Consider the following 16,554-nt stretch of genomic DNA (forward strand, 5'->3'; position numbering starts at 1 on the left):
TCTAACAATTCATGACGGAAAAAGAAGAAATCATCATTTCTACGAAAATCCACTCAAATTTATTTGCATTGTGTATGTTTATTGACACAAAAAAAAAAAAAGAAATTTCAGGAGTACATGAAATGAACGATAAGAGAGAGAGAGAGAGAAAAAAAAAACGGGTTTTCTTTACAGAATGAATTATTTAATAACTATGCAGAGACTTTGCGCTCAGTTGCGAGATTTGGGTAGATCTGATACTCCCTTCACCACCACTATCTTCTTCTTCCTGATTTAATTTACTATCTCTGTCCAGTTGAATAGATGCAAAGTCAAATTTAGCTTGTTGATGCTTATTGTCATTGGGTTCTGCAGCATCAAATGTGAGTTCAGCCGACATGTGGTCTGTGGTATAGATGGTCTTGTTCTTGCCATCGGCATCTTTACCGCCACCATTCTTGTTTGTTGTGACCTTGAGTATGAGAAGAGGCGTTAGCATGCCTTCACAACGTGTATTAGTAAATCTCTCATGAATACATTACCCAATACACCGTAACAGCATTGATCTATATTTGCCATGCAAACAAAACGAATTAGCTAACTTGATATGGTTGAAAAGAAAAACAAATAGCCTTACAGTTACATCCACAGTGCACATTGTGAGACAAACTAATCCTCTTTGATGCCCCTTTGTTACAACCACAAATAACACATTTGCAAAGGAGATGAGAAGAGATACGACGGATGCTACCAAAGTACGACGAGCAAGTCTGTATAAGCGAGACCGCTTCCAATTTGCCCTTGAGGTAAGACCAATGTTCATCAATGGCGCCATAAAGAGCCATGTAAGGTACAAATTAAGAATCTACACAATGTGGTTAGTGTAATGTGCTTGATCTTTGCTGACAATACCGCATACAAAATCATAGACAAGCAATGGAATACTAGCAATCAGTTGTAGGCCAATAGTGCATTTGCCATCAGCTTCCAAGTAAATGTTTCTGTAAATCAACTGTAGATGGTGTGTATGAGTTCATCGGGTCTTTGGAAGCAAGTGTGCACATACATACCATAAGAGCAAAAATGATGATATATGGACACAACATGGTAAGATGAATTCGATACGAATTTGTCTTGAGGCGGGATGTCTTTACTGCAGTAACCAAGTAGATACGCTCAATCAGCCATGCATAAATGATAATCTTACTGCCAGCATAAAAAATATCACAAGCAAGCATGCCCAATGTACAGGATGTCATATTGTCTGCACAAGATGTCAGTTTATATGCTAGACCGAGGTATCTGCTCAAATCTTACTATTATTGGTAGACACAACCACTGCGGATGTATAGGCGAATGCCCAAGACGTCAGATAGAGCATAATGACCATGAACCGACCGTAATTGATCGACCTCAAAGTCTCTCCGTATGTCTTTGAGCCGATAGCAGTAGCTAACACGGTAATGCAGAAAAGCGACACCAGTTCGGATATGATTTCAAGAATATCGGGACCTACAATGCCAAGTTCAATGCTGATTGCGTCTGAAGATTCAACCATGGTAAATGAGAGAAAGAAAGATAAAAAATACACAACAATACACAGATGGCATTCTACTTTTATATACGCCTTTGGAGGGCATGTAAAAAAAAAAAAAAAAAAAAAAAAAAAAAAACTGGTCAACAAGAGTCAATATACCACTACTCCTTGAACGCACACATTCAAACAACAATTACTGTACAACGATACCATTCCAAAATACGGTTAGAGTTTAGGGAGAGACAAGTTGTATTTGCCCTCTCTGTTTTTATTTTACTTTCTCTTTGCTGCTGCTGATTTCTTCTCCATCTCTTCCATCTTTAGTAAATCCTCTTCAGCCTTCTTGGCTTCCCTTTCACGCTTTTCCTTTAACTTTTGTTCGTTCTCCTTGGCCTCCTTTGCATCTGCTTCGTCTTGCTTCTTTTTGCGTAGAGTTTCTTGTTCCAGCATGACCTTCATGTCTAATTGCATTTGCTTTTGTTTCTCGTGTTCCAACATTTGTGCTGCTGTGCTAAAGACGGTTTGTCCCCATCCTTCTTTGAATGTGTTGGCTTCCATTGCGATTTCTTGTAATTCAGCTGTAATCTCTTGTTCGGCAGCAGTGAACTCGCGCCAGAGGTCATCACCTATACTACCTGTCTTCATCAATTGCTGCAAAGCAGGCTTTTCCTGTTGCACTTGAACTAGGCGACGCACAGCTTCCATGGCACGGCGTAAAAGCGCAGCACGCAAATGATGCTCAGGAACAGAGGGCTCGCAGTTCAAAAGAGCAATGTATTCTTCTTTTTGAGTGTTGATGGGAAACCAAGCTTCCATGGATTGAAGCACTGCAAGAAGAGAAATTAGCCATCATTAACAACAGTTCCAGTCAAACACTTTACTGGTAGCTCTGCGGTACACGTATGAGAATGCGCTCATGGCAGCAATGCATCCTCCAAGATAGACGGTTGGTAGTAACAATGAACTCATGATAGATGATCTTTGTGAGAAGAATGAATATAAAAGTGAAAAAGAAAGGAGGAGGAGGAGGGGGGGGAATTACAATTTTATTCAATATGGACACAACGAACAAAAGTGATGTATTGATTCATGATTGGCTTAAATACAGCAATGTGTTAATATACCCTCTCTTTGGGTGACTCGTTCAAACTACACATGTGGTATTCAGTCTCCAAGAAGCCATTCCACCATAGCAACTTCCTCCTGTTCATCCCACTCAGAGTCTTGCAAAAACCATTCTTCATCGCCATCGACTTCGCCGTGCTCTTCATCATCGTCGTCACTGCTACTCACGCCATGCTTTCTGGTGGGGTCTGGCTTGACAAAATCAGTCTGTACCCCTTGATCTATGCCAATGGCTCGGTGAGGTGTGTGCTGAATAATGGGTTTCTTGGGTGACAGAATGGTGGATTTGCGTTCAATAGCAGAGGGATCCTGCTGCAAATACAGAAATCTCTCTCTTCTGGGCATATGAGACACTCTTTGGTGGTCGTCCAATGTAGATGCTCTTTCGAATTTAAGTACCTTGTCGAGCACTGCATTGTTGTTGTTTGGCGTGCTTCCGTCTGGATTTTGCTCACCGGCTTGCTGCTGTTGCTGTTGGCGCAACTGTCTTAGCACAGACCGACGATGAGCAGCAGGTGGAATCACATTCGTGCTAGTGGTTGTCTCTTCAGATTTGAGGATATCATCCCATTGCTTGATGGAGACACTAACAGATCCTACTGTGGATACTCTTTGTCGCAGCATAATGTCTTCGTGCATGGATCTTCGTCGATTGCTGCTGATCATCGAGGCACGCTTAGCGACCATACTAGAGGGTCTTTCGGGAGAGAGAGTGGCGGCCTTCTTTCGAGGAATGGCGCCGTTAGTGCTACCAGGTGCGTCCGTGGTAGGAGGCATCTCGGTAGGATTTGGAGCAGAAGTAGACGTGATGGCAGTAGGAACAGGATCCGTCGCCAAAGAGGCATCTTTATCCGCTGCTTTGCCAATGTCGTCTTCAGCGGATTGATTGTTATCAAAGCGAACTTGTCTCACGGTTGCTGATGTCGCTTCAGTGTCATCCGTATTGATTTGTTGAGGTTCTTCAGTCAAAGCTTGGGCATCAGCTTGAGTAGCACCATCGCCCAACTTGAGAACGGCGGTAGGCATGGGTTCATCCACTACCACTGCTGCCAACTCCTTTTGCAACTGCTCTTCTTTTAGCTTCCTCAAGTTTTCTCGGCTCTTTCGACTGCTCATACTGCTTCTGCGGATCACCATACCGTTCGTGTTGATTATATTAGTATTGCTTGTATTACTGTTGTTGTTACTATTAGATTTTGAAGGTCGAGGTAAGGGTGGTTCTTGAATGGATATGGTAGTTGTATGGGAAGTACTTTTGACAATAGGCGATGGCATGCTGGCTACGGAAGAGACAGTGGATGCAATTGAATCATTGCTACTGTTATTTACAAATGGTGTAGAAGCACTGACGGTGGCTGATCTGACGGAAGGAGATCGCTTCGATGATGATGGGGTGGTGGTGGTGGGAGGCGATGGTAGTTTACCAAGGGGCGTGATCACTGCTGGTTTTGGAGTGGCAGGGGATGCTAGGACGGGCAACTTGCTGCTGCTGTTACTGCTGGCAATGGGAGGCGGCGTATGGCTGAGTGTGGCAGCATTGAGCTTGGGCGATTTGATGCTACTAGGTGGATGGATCAACGGAGCAGCAATAGGGATCGTTCCAGGCAATGAATCAGAAGAGAGCGAAGGCGGAGGCTTGGGTGCATTTCTAGGATTCTCAAATCTACTGGCATCATTGATAGTGAAACTCTTTTTGCTGAGAGGCGAGGATGGTGTCTGAGGACGAGCATTGATCTTGGGTACTTCAATTGACATTTTGGGCTTGTGATAATCCATCTGGATGCCGTCTTGTTCGTTGTTGTTGTTGTTGTTGTTGTTGTTGTAGGACAGTGAGGACGACGAGGATGATGACAGCGACATGGATTGAGATGGAGGCAGCTTTTTGGTTGATGCTGAGCCATGCTGCTGCTGCTGAGATACCAGTGGCGACGATGGCCTGGATGGAAGAGAATGAACTGCAGACAACCTTGGCGAGGCAGAACTCGTTGAACGACGCTCCCATGTGGGCTGAGGTGGAGCCAATTCATCCTTGTGCTCAATGGATCTGAGCCTATTTGGTGTTAATGAGACTTTGACAGTTCCACCTGACTTTATCAGGTCATCAAAATTCATAGCATTGGGTGCGTCTGGGTCATAAACAGATGAAGCTGGTGAAGAAGCACGTGGTAGTACATCCCCACTAAAAGAATTTCGATTATTCTTAAACAAATGGAATGTTGATTTTCTATTAGCGTTGTATGTCGTGTTGAGGGCGTTTGTATTAGCCGTAATTGCGCTCGAATAAGACATGGCGGAATGAGGTCGCGCGATTTCAGGCACGCGGGAGGTGGTGGATACTGTGCTTTTGCGTGGATTGTCGTCAAAATAGTCCAAATCAAGATCGTCAAATGTAATATCCAAGAATGAACCAGTTTCATCTGTGTAACAGTAGTAATTAAATTTCATGAAATTCTGTTGGGTCGACACATAAAGACTTACTCTGATGGTCTATCGTGTAGCTTTTTCTATTGTTTGCTGGCGCTGGAGGATTTGGCAGGTAGGATGCCCTCGCTATATTGGCGTTCAAGAAACCAGCTCTTTTCTAGATGCCACATGTCTCTCAGTAAATCGCATTTGCTGTCTATACCGGCACACGCAGAAACACATCCCACTACATACCTCCATTTTATCCTTCAAATCCATTCTATGAAACACATCGCCCAGCTGAATATCGTCAATCAGAGCCAAGAATACTTCCTTTACTCTGACATAATCTGTGTCCTCGTGCTCTGCTGTCATTGCCACTGCTGTCAGCAAGTACTCTGCAATGTGCTCCATGACAGTCGTGACATAGATGGCCACAATGGGCGAGATAATCACCTTCATATTCGCCTCGTTGCGTTTGTGTCGAATGCTTTTCTGTAGATACAGTTGATCATCCTTGTCTGCTAGTGTACAAAACTCAAAGCATTTCTCTCTCAACAGCGGCACAGCCTCATTCAGTGGGAAATCCTTTTCAGACAAGTTGCGCATACGTTCATACAAATCATAGTCAATGCTCTCGGTCTCAGTGAAGGTTTTGACCTCGAGCTCTGCTTCCACAATAGCGTTTTTACCGAGTGTTGATGGCAGTAGACTGACGACGACGGATTTAATTTGAGACAGATCCAGGGAAAGTGAGCAAGTCAATAAAAGAACGATAAATTCATCCAGGAACTGATTTATAGCTTGCAAGGCGTCTGTAGATACTCTGAAGGGCCCAATTTCGGAGATGATGGCATTCGCAGCTCGTTGACAAATGTAATGCTCATCTGATTTCATGGTGTATCAAAGAGAAGAAGAAAAGAAAACGAAAAAAAGAGAAAAAAAAAAGAAGATTAGTATTCAAAGCCTTGTGTTGTATGCTATTTTAGGTACCTAATGTCATTCTATATTATTAGTTATATATATATATATATTAAAAGGGGGAGGGGAGAGAGAGTGGCGAGGGGGGTAGGAGAGGGATTCTAAAGCGGGGAATAAGTAGGCAAATCGTTATTATATAAAGAAGATTGAGATATTAAAGTATAATAAAATGGCAGTGGAATCAATGTCTTTTGCCCTTGAAAAAAGACATGAAAGATGGAGGACGAAAGACGAGGAAAAGAAAAAGAAGAAGAAAAAGAGCCTTTTCCTTTAGGTTACTGTAGCATCGTTTATCACTGAGTTACAAGTCGATAATATGATTTGTGTAACTTTTTTTTAGATGATTTAAACCATTTATCCTTTATTCAATTCACCATTTACTGAAATTATCAGTCCAGGAAACATCATTGCTTGATACCTTTCTGGCTCGCTGGTACTTTCCTAATGAGTGTTGGCAATGTTCCCATTCAAGATTCCGTTTCAAGCTTTCGGAAAGTGGATCTGATGTGGCGGTAGCTGGTGTGTTTGTTGCTGCAGCTGGATTGATGGATATGGGCGCCAACATTGGTGTTTGTCCATTGCTGGATCTTGTTGGATTGGATATGTTATTGCAGTGCTCTGCCTTGGTTGTTGCTGATGATGTAGACAGCAGATTGGTCAAGAGCGAACTAGTAGAGCATGGCTTGTTGGGCCTCTTCTTTTGAAAATCGCATTGATATGCGAATTCAAGCTCTTCGTCATAGTCATCTTCCATATCATCCTCTTCTGTTGTACATTCAGCATCGAGCAAGTCAACAATAACATGGCTGTCTTGCAATTTCTTGCTAACAGCTAGACCATTGGGTCTTTCTACACATTCTAATTCTGAGGGCATTCGTTCCAATGGATATAAAGTACGAGTATTGAAAACAAAATGTCAATTACATTGACGTGAGGCATTATATATATATATGCTTGATCCAAAGAGAAACAATGTCCTCGGAGGAACTTTGTTGGTAGTATCGGATGCATTTTTTTTTCTCCATTCTGCATAAAATTAAATAAAACTTTGATCTGCTTTCGCTTTTCTATAACCTTAATTTTTGGATGCGACACTTAAGCTAATCTACATCGATGCCAGCTTGGCGCGGTAATCATTGCTAGTAAATGACGATCAGCGAGGTGAGAAATAACGACATCTCTAATGAAACAGCTGTCAAACAGCAATGAATCGAGTAGAATAGCATTGTAATATAAGACTCTAATGAGATTACTTTCAGATGAGCGCTATACTACAATGTGAAAACTTTCCGTAGACATCCTGTAACTATGGATTTAGCTTTTCTACCATGCTCAGTGCCTGCACCATTGAAATCAAGTCATAATAGCAGGCAGCATTCTAACATTCCTTCTCGCTGCTCAAAAATATGCAAAACACAGTGAAATTTGGAGTATTTGAGCCGCGTTTTCTCGAGATAGAAGTCGTTTCAGATTACCAGGATAACACCAAGCAGTTGCTCTCATCTAGCACTTGCTTGCTGACACCATCGCTCAACTTTTTTGAGGTCGCCAAAATTCGACCAAAATTCGACCAAAATCCATGAGGGATGCCTCATAGTTTTCATCAAAAATCTAACGATCGCGTTTTTCGCCTCAAAAACGAACACTTTTACTATAGCATATATTTCGCCAAAATGTTTCTCTCAATCCAAAGCAACCCCTGAAACTACTTTTGCGAGAACTTCATATGTAAAATTGCAACATTTTGGCCAAAAACCTCTTTTCATATTTTTAAGTATTGCTAAATAAGTTTAGTCAAAACATCTATTATAACAAGTACCATTGGATGCGCCTTGAAAAATACAACAAAAATGTATTAGGAAGGATTTTTTTTTTTTTTTTTTGTAGGGGAGACGAGCTCCAGGTTTTATTTAAAGTCCTTTAAATGTCATACTGAGGGATAGAAAAGACTCTTGGTGGACCCAATGTCTGCAAAGAAGGGGAATAAGAAATTTTTTGAACTAAGTTGGGAAAGAAATCTACTACTAATAAGGTGCGAAACCTAGAGCCAATGCAATCTTGCGGAAATCGTCAAAAATAGATAATGGATAAGAATACAAAACACCAAACGAGGACATCAGTACTACGTCAAAAAATCAGACAACTTGCGTTCACCAGGATTTGAACCGGGGATCCTCCCGTTGGCATACGGGAGTTCTACCACTTCGCCCTACCACCAGGGACGTGTATTAGGAAGGATGGGATGAGCAACACAGTTTACATAGTCGAAAGTTGCAAAATAAATCAATTGAGTCGATTCTGATCAAAATCTGTCCAATGTAAAGCATATGTAAATCGGAGTATGAATTGGACCTTGTTTGGCAAAGTCAATATCTTCGTTTCTATTAAAGCAGTGGATGTTTTTGAGGCTATTCAAAAGGGAAATGCGGATTTGTATGCAAAATGTGTCATAATCCTCTTATTAAGGATAAAGTGATATACTGAGGCATACTTGAGAGGACAACACCTATTTAGCGCTTCTATTGTGAGTTTGTACTAAAGCATAGAGATAGTTCATCAGATCAATTGGCAGCCCTTCAAGCCCGCCGATAACATGCATCCGTTGCTATATTATTTCAAGCTGTGAAGAAGAAAAGAAGTATGTATACACATGTGAATAGTTTTAAACATCAACCGGTTTATGCAAATAATTTGGTTTAAGATGCCTCTAATCGTTGATAGATGTATTTAATCAGTCATGCTACTATAAATGTAGAGATCATTTGAAGCGACCGTTTCATGTCAGAAGCAAAATACAATCTCATCCTTCATCTGAACGGCTTGGGCTGACATTACATCACACCCTTGACACATATCTTGCTATTGAGATTCTCGAGCGTTTATGAAAATGCAAATAGTACCTACCCCTTGTAAAGCATCTCTTCCAATTTAAGCATCTTAGTTACGCATACAGGTCTGTTAGCTCATGATGCTTCCTATAGGAGAAATATATATATAGTTTTTGAACGTTTTGTAAATGTTTGCTGTACTCTCTCTCTCTCTCTCTCTGTGTGTGTGTGTGTGTGTGATCCTTGCGTCAACAATACACACCCACTTGAAACATATAACGAGTTTGTGTGTGTGTGTGTGTGTGTGTGTGTGTGTGTGTATACACATACAAGATTTAAGAACGCATAGATGTTTATTGATGTAGAGTGCGTAGTAGAGCACATACATTTGCCGAAATCATCACAAGAGCAATAATGCTTTTTATAGAATAAGAACATGTACATTTATACACACACACAAGTTTTAAAATACACATTACAGCATGATTCAACAGTTTGAATCAAATCTTGCAGTTACATTTCAAAATGTAAGTGTGTTATGTAACCATCATCGAGTAAATTTTAATGGCGCATGTAACGCAAGAAATATATAAATCATAGAGAGAGAGAGTGAGTGAGTGAGAGAATGAGAGAGCAGTGGTATGCTGTATCTATTCCCCTCATCATTTCTTTCTTTTCTTTTTCTTTTTTTTTTTTTTCTCTCTCCTCTCTTTTTTTTTTTTTTTTTTTCTTTCTTTTTCTCTTTGTTCATTTCTGTCCCTACCCCTTTTCTCTGCTCTTCACTTGATTCAATCAATTGAAACGAGAGAGGAAAGAAACACTTGAAAGAAAGGAAACAACAAAGAAAAGAGGCAGCCCTACGCTTACCTAGATATATAATATATATTTTTTAACTTGGTTCAGGTAAGTGGGCATCACATTTAGGATGTGGGATATGATGGATGATGTTAACATTTAGCAAAAGTTTTCTTTTTTTAAATATATTATATATCCAGCACCACCTTTATATGTAAGCAGCCAAGGGTGAATATCCATGAAATCGAGCGGTTACTAATAGGATGACCTTGTAGAACTGTCCTACACTACACAGCATACATTTATATTATCTCGAAATTAAAAAAGAAAAAAGAACCTTGTCGCTTAAACACAACAACAACAACCTTACATCGGAGATTCAGCAAACACGTTCGTTCATCATGGATTCAATTTATGAAATTAAAGTAACCGAATATCCAATTGTTGTAAAAGACACAAACGACAAATCATGGAAAACTGTACCTGTAAGTTAGTTCAGAAAAACGAGGTGAACATCGTGTAACTGACAGTGCCCTCTACAGGAGTTCAACATTACCGTAAAGACAAGTCAAGCTGATCTTTATGTAATCAGGTACATTCCTGATTTCTATAGTTTTGATCATTTGGTAAGGAGAGGACATGCTGCCAAGTTGTAAACCAAGATGCTTACTAAATGTATACTTCCAAGGTCAAGACGCACTACCAAAAGGTCAAGGTGCCCTTTCCCAGCTTATCCGAATCCATCTCCAAAGCAGAAAAGAGGAAAAGTATCCGAAACTTCTTTCACATGTCCATGAAATCCAATGCTGAAAAGGTCGAGAAATACTTGTATCGTTGCTCAATGGACCCAATTCTCAAGAATTCAACCCTTTTACGAGATTTCTTCTCTCCTCAGAGAGAAGGTGATTTGATAAAAGAGAAATCACATGTATCCACATCCCCCTCATCCCTCTCACATGATCCACACGACACACCCGCATCATATTCGCCACAACTCAATACTACGACACTGGATGATTCTATTGTCGATAGCAGAATTGACGTTGGCAAGGTCTGGGTACCCAGTCCGCATCCCTCGATTATTAGTTTACCCAACTCTATCAAAACGAATAGCCGAGACGATCAAGTAGATAGAGAGGAGGAAGAGGAGGACGGCCAAGACGATGACTTGATTGATATACTCTCCAGACACTCTGATCACCCTCAGCAGCACTACCAAGATACCTTCCCCCTTGACCATCTGGAAATGATCAAAGTCCTAGGAAAAGGCTGCATGGGAAAAGTAAGTTGCAATCCAACTGATATAAATAGCTTACTCAATTCAAATGACCACTGTATAGGTTGTATTGGTAAGATCTCAAATAACCAAGGAGTTGTACGCTTTAAAATCCATTGTCAAGGAGCATGTGATTGAGCAAAGAGAGATAACCCACACACTGGATGAAAGAAATATTCTGGCTAAACTTGCTGAAATTGATCATCCCTATCTCGCTAAGCTGCACACCTCGTTCCAAGACGAGCATCGATTGTATTTGCTGACCAACTACTACTGTGGCGGTGACCTTGCTACACACATGGCTAGACTCTACAATTTCACTCCAGAATGCGCACTCTTTTATGCAGCTGAAATCATCGATGGTATTGGTGAACTGCATCGCTTGGGTGTCCTCTACAGAGATTTGAAGCCCGAGAACATCCTGCTCAGCGGTGATGGCCATATCGTCCTGACAGATTTCGGCCTAAGCAAGTGGTTGACGGAAGAAGACGACTACACAACACAGACATTCTGCGGCACAGCGGAATACTTGGCTCCTGAAGTGCTTTTGGGAGAAGCTTATTCATTCCCCATTGACTACTGGAGTTTCGGTACCATTTTGTATGAAATGCTGGCTGGTATCACACCTTTCTGGGCCGACAACCACTCAGACATGTACCAGCGTGTGTTGACTGACGTCTTGGAGTTTCCAGCAGACGTTTTTGATTACGAAACAGCTGAATTTTTGTCTGATATACTGGATCGAGATCCCAGAACTCGTCTTGGAGCCCAAGGCGTCGAAGAAATCAAAGATCACGTTTATTTTGCGGATATTTCATGGGATGATATCAGAAATCGTAGACTGCAGCCTCCTTACCTTCCTCCTGTCACTGACGAGCTCGACTTTACCAATTTTGATCCTGATTTCCTGGCAATGTCTCCTGCTTTGACTCCCATTCCTTCCGAGATTGAATTCTCTGATGAAGTGCAAGACATTTTTGACGGCTATTCGTTCACAGACGAAAGATACTTTGAGTTGGAGCACCAGCAGCATGTGGAATATGATCGGTCTCACCAACATCAAGATGGATTTTATCACGATGTATCAGAGGAGGAAAAAGACTCGGAGGACGAGCCTCCTTTGTTCCAACCCGCCAGAAAGCGTGGCAGCATCAGCATGCTATCCAATGTGGACAGCTTTTGTTTAGATGATGATGTGCTTGTCAAGCCCAGCTTTGCAAAGAGCCCATTTTCGTCAGTGGACGGATTTTCATCTGAAGAACATGCGCGCTATGCCAAAAGACGAAACACAAGCGCTTCAGATAACCAACAGCTATCCGAACAGCAACCTGAACAACAAGCTACGCTGGTCGTAATGAGTTATCCCATTGTCAATGAAAAGCCTTCAGTCCATGATACCGTCTCATCGTTTGAGGATCTTGAATTCTCCAAACTGCCTGATCTTAAACTTTCATTCAACCTTCAACAAGATCAACAACACAAACAGCAACAGATTCCTGCTTCCACCAAATCCTCAAAAACGCACACCAGCAGCAAAACCCGGAGATTTTTCTCTCTTTTATTATAAACTACTTTAATTCTATGCCCATACCCTTCCTTTTATCACCACAGCATTCATTAATCTCCCTTCACTCTTATTATAACCCACAAAAAAAAATTGAAAAATCTTGATTCAGAAAACTCTACATACTCTATACACATACTATTACTAATCACCACACAATGATATCAAATAAAACGTATCTACATTTTGCAATGTACGTAGCAATTACCCTGCAAAATCAATGTTTGAGCTGTGCACCATTGATGGTACATATCACAGTGTAAGCCACAGTTTGTCAGACCCAACTCAATTGCATCATGCGTTTTTGCCTATACTACCTGTCATGTTGGATTGAAGATCAATGGAATGTGTCGCCTTTGGATGGCTACTAATCTGAGCGACTAAAGCAGATCATGGCAAATTGACTGTTTGATTTGTATTGAAGCACGATTGCACATCCCTTTCAGGTCTACAATTAGATTTTGACAGCTACTAAACGCTTCAAAAGGTGCTCTCCTCCTTGTCGTACTACTCTATTTCCACGTGCGGGAACCCAACTGTTGGGTGCAAATGAGGGGAATAAGCAATAGTTTACCGAGGCAACCCCTTGGAACCCAACAAATAGCTGAGGCTCAATTGCACCATTGCCACTATAAAATGGCCAACTAGACGAAGAAAAATGTAGGCCTTCTTCAACTATCTTTCACATGGTTCATTGTAATTCAATCACCTTATTTGCAGCCATTGGTGCCGCTTTTATCGGTTACAAGGTCTTGACTTTGTTAAAAACGCTTTTCGATACATTTGTTGCAAGTGGTATCCCTGTAAGTGTTGATTGTTTTTGGGTAACGCACGCGCGAGACCTTTAGTTTATTCATGATGACCATTTGTAGCTTAAAAAATTTGGTGCTGGCGATGGTGCATGGGCAGGTAACGATGCGTGATTGAGTGCTTGATATTTAGTATATAAGAGACTGAACATGCCGTATTCTCTAGTTGTTACTGGTGCGACTGATGGTATTGGAAAGGAATTTGCTTTGCAACTCGCAAAGAAAAAGTTCAATGTTTTGTTGATTTCACGTACTCAATCCAAGTTGGATACTGCTGCCAAGGAGATTTGTAAGTTGTGCTATGGCTGTGCGCTAAGAATCCTTGTCTGATGTAAAAGGAAATCTAGCCGAGCAATACGGTGTTGAGACAAAGACATTCGCCATGGATTTCACAAAGGGCGATGCTGAGGATTTCAAAAAGGTGGGAGATATCATCAATTCCATTCGTGTTGGCGTCTTGGTCAACAATGTCGGTGTGAATCACGATATTCCTACACCTTTTGCTGAAGAAGATGATGCTCTCATCAACAACATTATCGAAGTCAACGTCAAGGGCCTCATGAAGATGACAAAATTGGTACTTCCTCAAATGAAGCAAAAGTAAGTGCTTACAGGTTGGAGTATGCAAGGATTTAGGCTGACATGTGACACTATAGCAAGAAGGGTCTCATCTTCAATATGGGCTCTTTTGCTGGCTTGGTTCCTACCCCTTATTTGTCCGTCTACTCTGCTGGTAAGGCCTTTTTGTCTACTTGGTCTCAAGCTTTAGGTACAGAAGTCGCCAAAGATGGTATCGTTGTTGAGCATGTCAACACTTACTTTGTTGTCTCTGCCATGAGCAAAATCCGTAAGCCTTCTCTCTTGATCCCTACTGCCAAAAGCTATGTCGCTAGTGTCTTGAACAAGGTGGGTGTTCCTTGCGGTGCTAATGTGCCCTTTACATCTACACCCTATCCTATGCATGGTGTTGCCAATTGGGCCATCAATAATTTGTTGACCAACCAATTCTGGGTTACTCAAAACGACAGTAAGTGTAAAATGTGTGATTATGTGTGCAGTATCGAATATCTCATACATGTGTTGCGGTAGACATTCAAAAGGATATTCGTAAGAGAGCTTTACGTAAGCGTGAGCGTGAAGCTGCTGCTCGCAAGAATGAATAGAGAGAAAACAAGCAATAAACGGTGTCTATTTATTCTAAATTCTAAGTGTATCTAAACTATTCTTGAAGCCATGATTTCAACAAAGTGTATTGCTGATCTTGGACATCAATCATGTATTGAGGAGTAGTGCTATCGACACCAAGAAAATTCTACGAGTGAGGGTATTAGTCAAACGGCATGAAATAGGTATCAACAAAAGCAACTTACGGCACAATGGGTTGCCCTTGGAATGATGATTCCGTTTTGAACATTGCGATTAGCTTGTTGGCTGTGAACACTCAGCTCTCTCCAGCTATCCCACTCGCCATCGATCCAAATCGTCTTTTCCAACTCAATATCCCAGCCCTGATACTCCTTGTTGACTTGATTGACATCAGGCTGGCTTGGTACATTCGTGTTGGGGAAATTGAGCTGGCACACACGTTCAAAGAGATCCGTCGTCAATTTGCGAGACACAATGGTAGGTTCACCAGGAGGAGCAGCTACCTGGAAGTAACCAAATTGGAGACATGTTTGCCAGAGCCAGGAAACAGTCGATGGATCATTTTGCTTCTGTATCTGGATGTCAGTTTGATTGTGCGTGCCTACACAATTAGCCAGTGTGTCATAGCCAGGACAGAGACCTGTCTTTACATAAGATTTGATGAAGGAAGCAAAGAGGAGCAGATCTTGCTCGGCAGTGGTGTTGGTTGTCGAGTTGAATACGGTATTGCAGATAATGGCTTCGAAATTGTTCTCGCTGGGAGTAATACCATATTGCCAGTATTCAGCTAAGGGATTTGACAGGACTACATCATAAACAGGTTGATAAACGCACTCCAAGTTACGTAGTATCCTAGTACTTACGAGAAGCAAAATCATCGTCATACAAGTCTTCAGCATCAAACAGCTTCTTGAGAGCGGTTACTTGTTTGGTGTCTTTTCCAAACAAGATGCTGTCGATGTTAGAAATCACATTTCGAATGGTGTTGATACAAGGCTGAGGGGCATAACGCATGATGGGATCAAAGTATTGATAGAAATCAAATTGTGCCTGAACAGGAGCCGAAGAAGCAACAGAAGCAAAAACGATATCAGAGTACTTTTCCTTCATCCAAGCAGCTAAATTGCCACTGTAGCTGCAGCCATACACAATCACCTTTGTCTCAGGCACAGGTGGAACCTTCAAGTCTGCCGGGAACTACACAGACAATTTAGACATGTTATTCACTTTGTCTGACATTCTACAAATACCTTGATGTTCTTGATGAGATAGGCAATATCTGCAAGTGCTTGCTCTGCTGTCAGTTTATCCAATTCTTGCTCAAAATCCTATATATAAATGTGATCAGCAATCAGACGGTAAGTTCCCACATACGGAATTTATACTGCATACACTGGGTCCGGAAGCTCCATAAAATCTGTGTTCCATGTAAACAAAGATACCGCCTAATCTTTGAGCTAATTGAGCTACTGTAGAGTTGAACATGACATACGCAGCGTCAGTAACAGCTGCTTCACCAGCATTGGTTACTATAGAAACTGGCGTCAGTATCTGATGTACACATGGATAACGAATCCGACTTACAGAAGACAGGGCCATTTGGTTTGTAGTAGTCAGTGTTTACCCAGTATCTATTCTTGAAAGTCGTATTGCCACTCTTGAAATGATCCAGGGGCATATTGATGGTAAAGGGGCCATATTGCTGAGGAATATTTTCTGCATCTTTGCGATCGCTGAGTTTCAGAGACAAAAGGTTTCTCGACTTCATCGTAAGCGTTCTACCGCCACCGCTCAAACGAAGACCATGACAGCATTGAACCAGCATGCTGCCAACGATAGCAAGCACTGAAAAGAGAAGTAATCTGGAAGACATTGTATATAGACTGAAAGTGGCAATACAAAATGAAATTGATGAGTTTTTGACATTTGACAAAGGATGGATGCATATATATATCCTTTTTTCCAACACGTTACTTACAAAGGTACTGGATGGAATGATGATGAGTGCCACTAACTAGACGATGAGGCAAAGGTGCTAATTATATATTACAGTAGTACAGCAAAACTATGCCACTTGGTATCACTGTAATTATAAGATTTGTTTGTTCAAT

General features: G+C 41.4%; 8 protein-coding genes across 8 annotated transcripts; 3 read left to right on the plus strand and 5 right to left on the minus strand.

Annotated features, from left to right (window-relative positions):
• Positions 1 to 184: 184 nt before the first annotated feature.
• ATC70_005672 (uncharacterized protein) lies at positions 185 to 1,537 on the minus strand (the record flags this gene model as incomplete). The annotated part of the gene is made up of 6 exons (XM_064824957.1): positions 185 to 451; positions 522 to 545; positions 617 to 844; positions 899 to 991; positions 1,050 to 1,243; positions 1,297 to 1,537. The coding sequence occupies 6 exons, from the start codon at positions 1,535 to 1,537 to the stop codon at positions 185 to 187; spliced, it is 1,047 nt and encodes a 348-aa protein (XP_064680334.1).
• A 252-nt stretch (positions 1,538 to 1,789) lies between these two features.
• Positions 1,790 to 2,485, minus strand: ATC70_005673 (uncharacterized protein; the record flags this gene model as incomplete). The annotated part of the gene is made up of 2 exons (XM_064824958.1): positions 1,790 to 2,343; positions 2,398 to 2,485. The coding sequence occupies 2 exons, from the start codon at positions 2,483 to 2,485 to the stop codon at positions 1,790 to 1,792; spliced, it is 642 nt and encodes a 213-aa protein (XP_064680335.1).
• Positions 2,486 to 2,680: 195 nt separating this feature from the next.
• Positions 2,681 to 6,047, minus strand: SNQ2_5 (ATP-binding cassette transporter snq2; the record flags this gene model as incomplete). The annotated part of the gene is made up of 4 exons (XM_064824959.1): positions 2,681 to 5,058; positions 5,120 to 5,222; positions 5,300 to 5,931; positions 6,038 to 6,047. 4 exons carry the CDS (start codon positions 6,045 to 6,047, stop codon positions 2,681 to 2,683), a joined length of 3,123 nt encoding a protein of 1,040 aa, XP_064680336.1.
• Positions 6,048 to 6,395: 348 nt separating this feature from the next.
• Positions 6,396 to 6,899, minus strand: ATC70_005675 (uncharacterized protein; the record flags this gene model as incomplete). The annotated part of the gene is made up of 1 exon (XM_064824960.1): positions 6,396 to 6,899. The coding sequence occupies one exon, from the start codon at positions 6,897 to 6,899 to the stop codon at positions 6,396 to 6,398; it is 504 nt and encodes a 167-aa protein (XP_064680337.1).
• Positions 6,900 to 10,049: 3,150 nt separating this feature from the next.
• On the plus strand, positions 10,050 to 12,491 carry ATC70_005676 (uncharacterized protein; the record flags this gene model as incomplete). Its single annotated transcript, XM_064824961.1, has 4 exons — positions 10,050 to 10,133; positions 10,191 to 10,274; positions 10,337 to 10,930; positions 10,989 to 12,491. 4 exons carry the CDS (start codon positions 10,050 to 10,052, stop codon positions 12,489 to 12,491), a joined length of 2,265 nt encoding a protein of 754 aa, XP_064680338.1.
• A 683-nt stretch (positions 12,492 to 13,174) lies between these two features.
• Positions 13,175 to 13,411, plus strand: ATC70_005677 (uncharacterized protein; the record flags this gene model as incomplete). Its single annotated transcript, XM_064824962.1, has 2 exons — positions 13,175 to 13,291; positions 13,361 to 13,411. 2 exons carry the CDS (start codon positions 13,175 to 13,177, stop codon positions 13,409 to 13,411), a joined length of 168 nt encoding a protein of 55 aa, XP_064680339.1.
• Positions 13,412 to 13,447: 36 nt separating this feature from the next.
• DEG1_1 (pseudouridine synthase deg1) lies at positions 13,448 to 14,460 on the plus strand (the record flags this gene model as incomplete). Its single annotated transcript, XM_064824963.1, has 4 exons — positions 13,448 to 13,586; positions 13,645 to 13,897; positions 13,954 to 14,324; positions 14,387 to 14,460. The coding sequence occupies 4 exons, from the start codon at positions 13,448 to 13,450 to the stop codon at positions 14,458 to 14,460; spliced, it is 837 nt and encodes a 278-aa protein (XP_064680340.1).
• Positions 14,461 to 14,516: 56 nt separating this feature from the next.
• On the minus strand, positions 14,517 to 16,316 carry ATC70_005679 (uncharacterized protein; the record flags this gene model as incomplete). Its single annotated transcript, XM_064824964.1, has 6 exons — positions 14,517 to 14,609; positions 14,668 to 15,248; positions 15,307 to 15,640; positions 15,694 to 15,771; positions 15,836 to 15,972; positions 16,028 to 16,316. 6 exons carry the CDS (start codon positions 16,314 to 16,316, stop codon positions 14,517 to 14,519), a joined length of 1,512 nt encoding a protein of 503 aa, XP_064680341.1.
• Between the last annotated feature and the right edge of the window lie 238 nt (positions 16,317 to 16,554).

This window comes from Mucor velutinosus, assembly GCF_035048745.1.
Source record: "Mucor velutinosus strain NIH1002 chromosome Unknown tig00001544, whole genome shotgun sequence".
Lineage (NCBI taxonomy): Eukaryota > Fungi > Mucoromycota > Mucoromycetes > Mucorales > Mucoraceae > Mucor > Mucor velutinosus.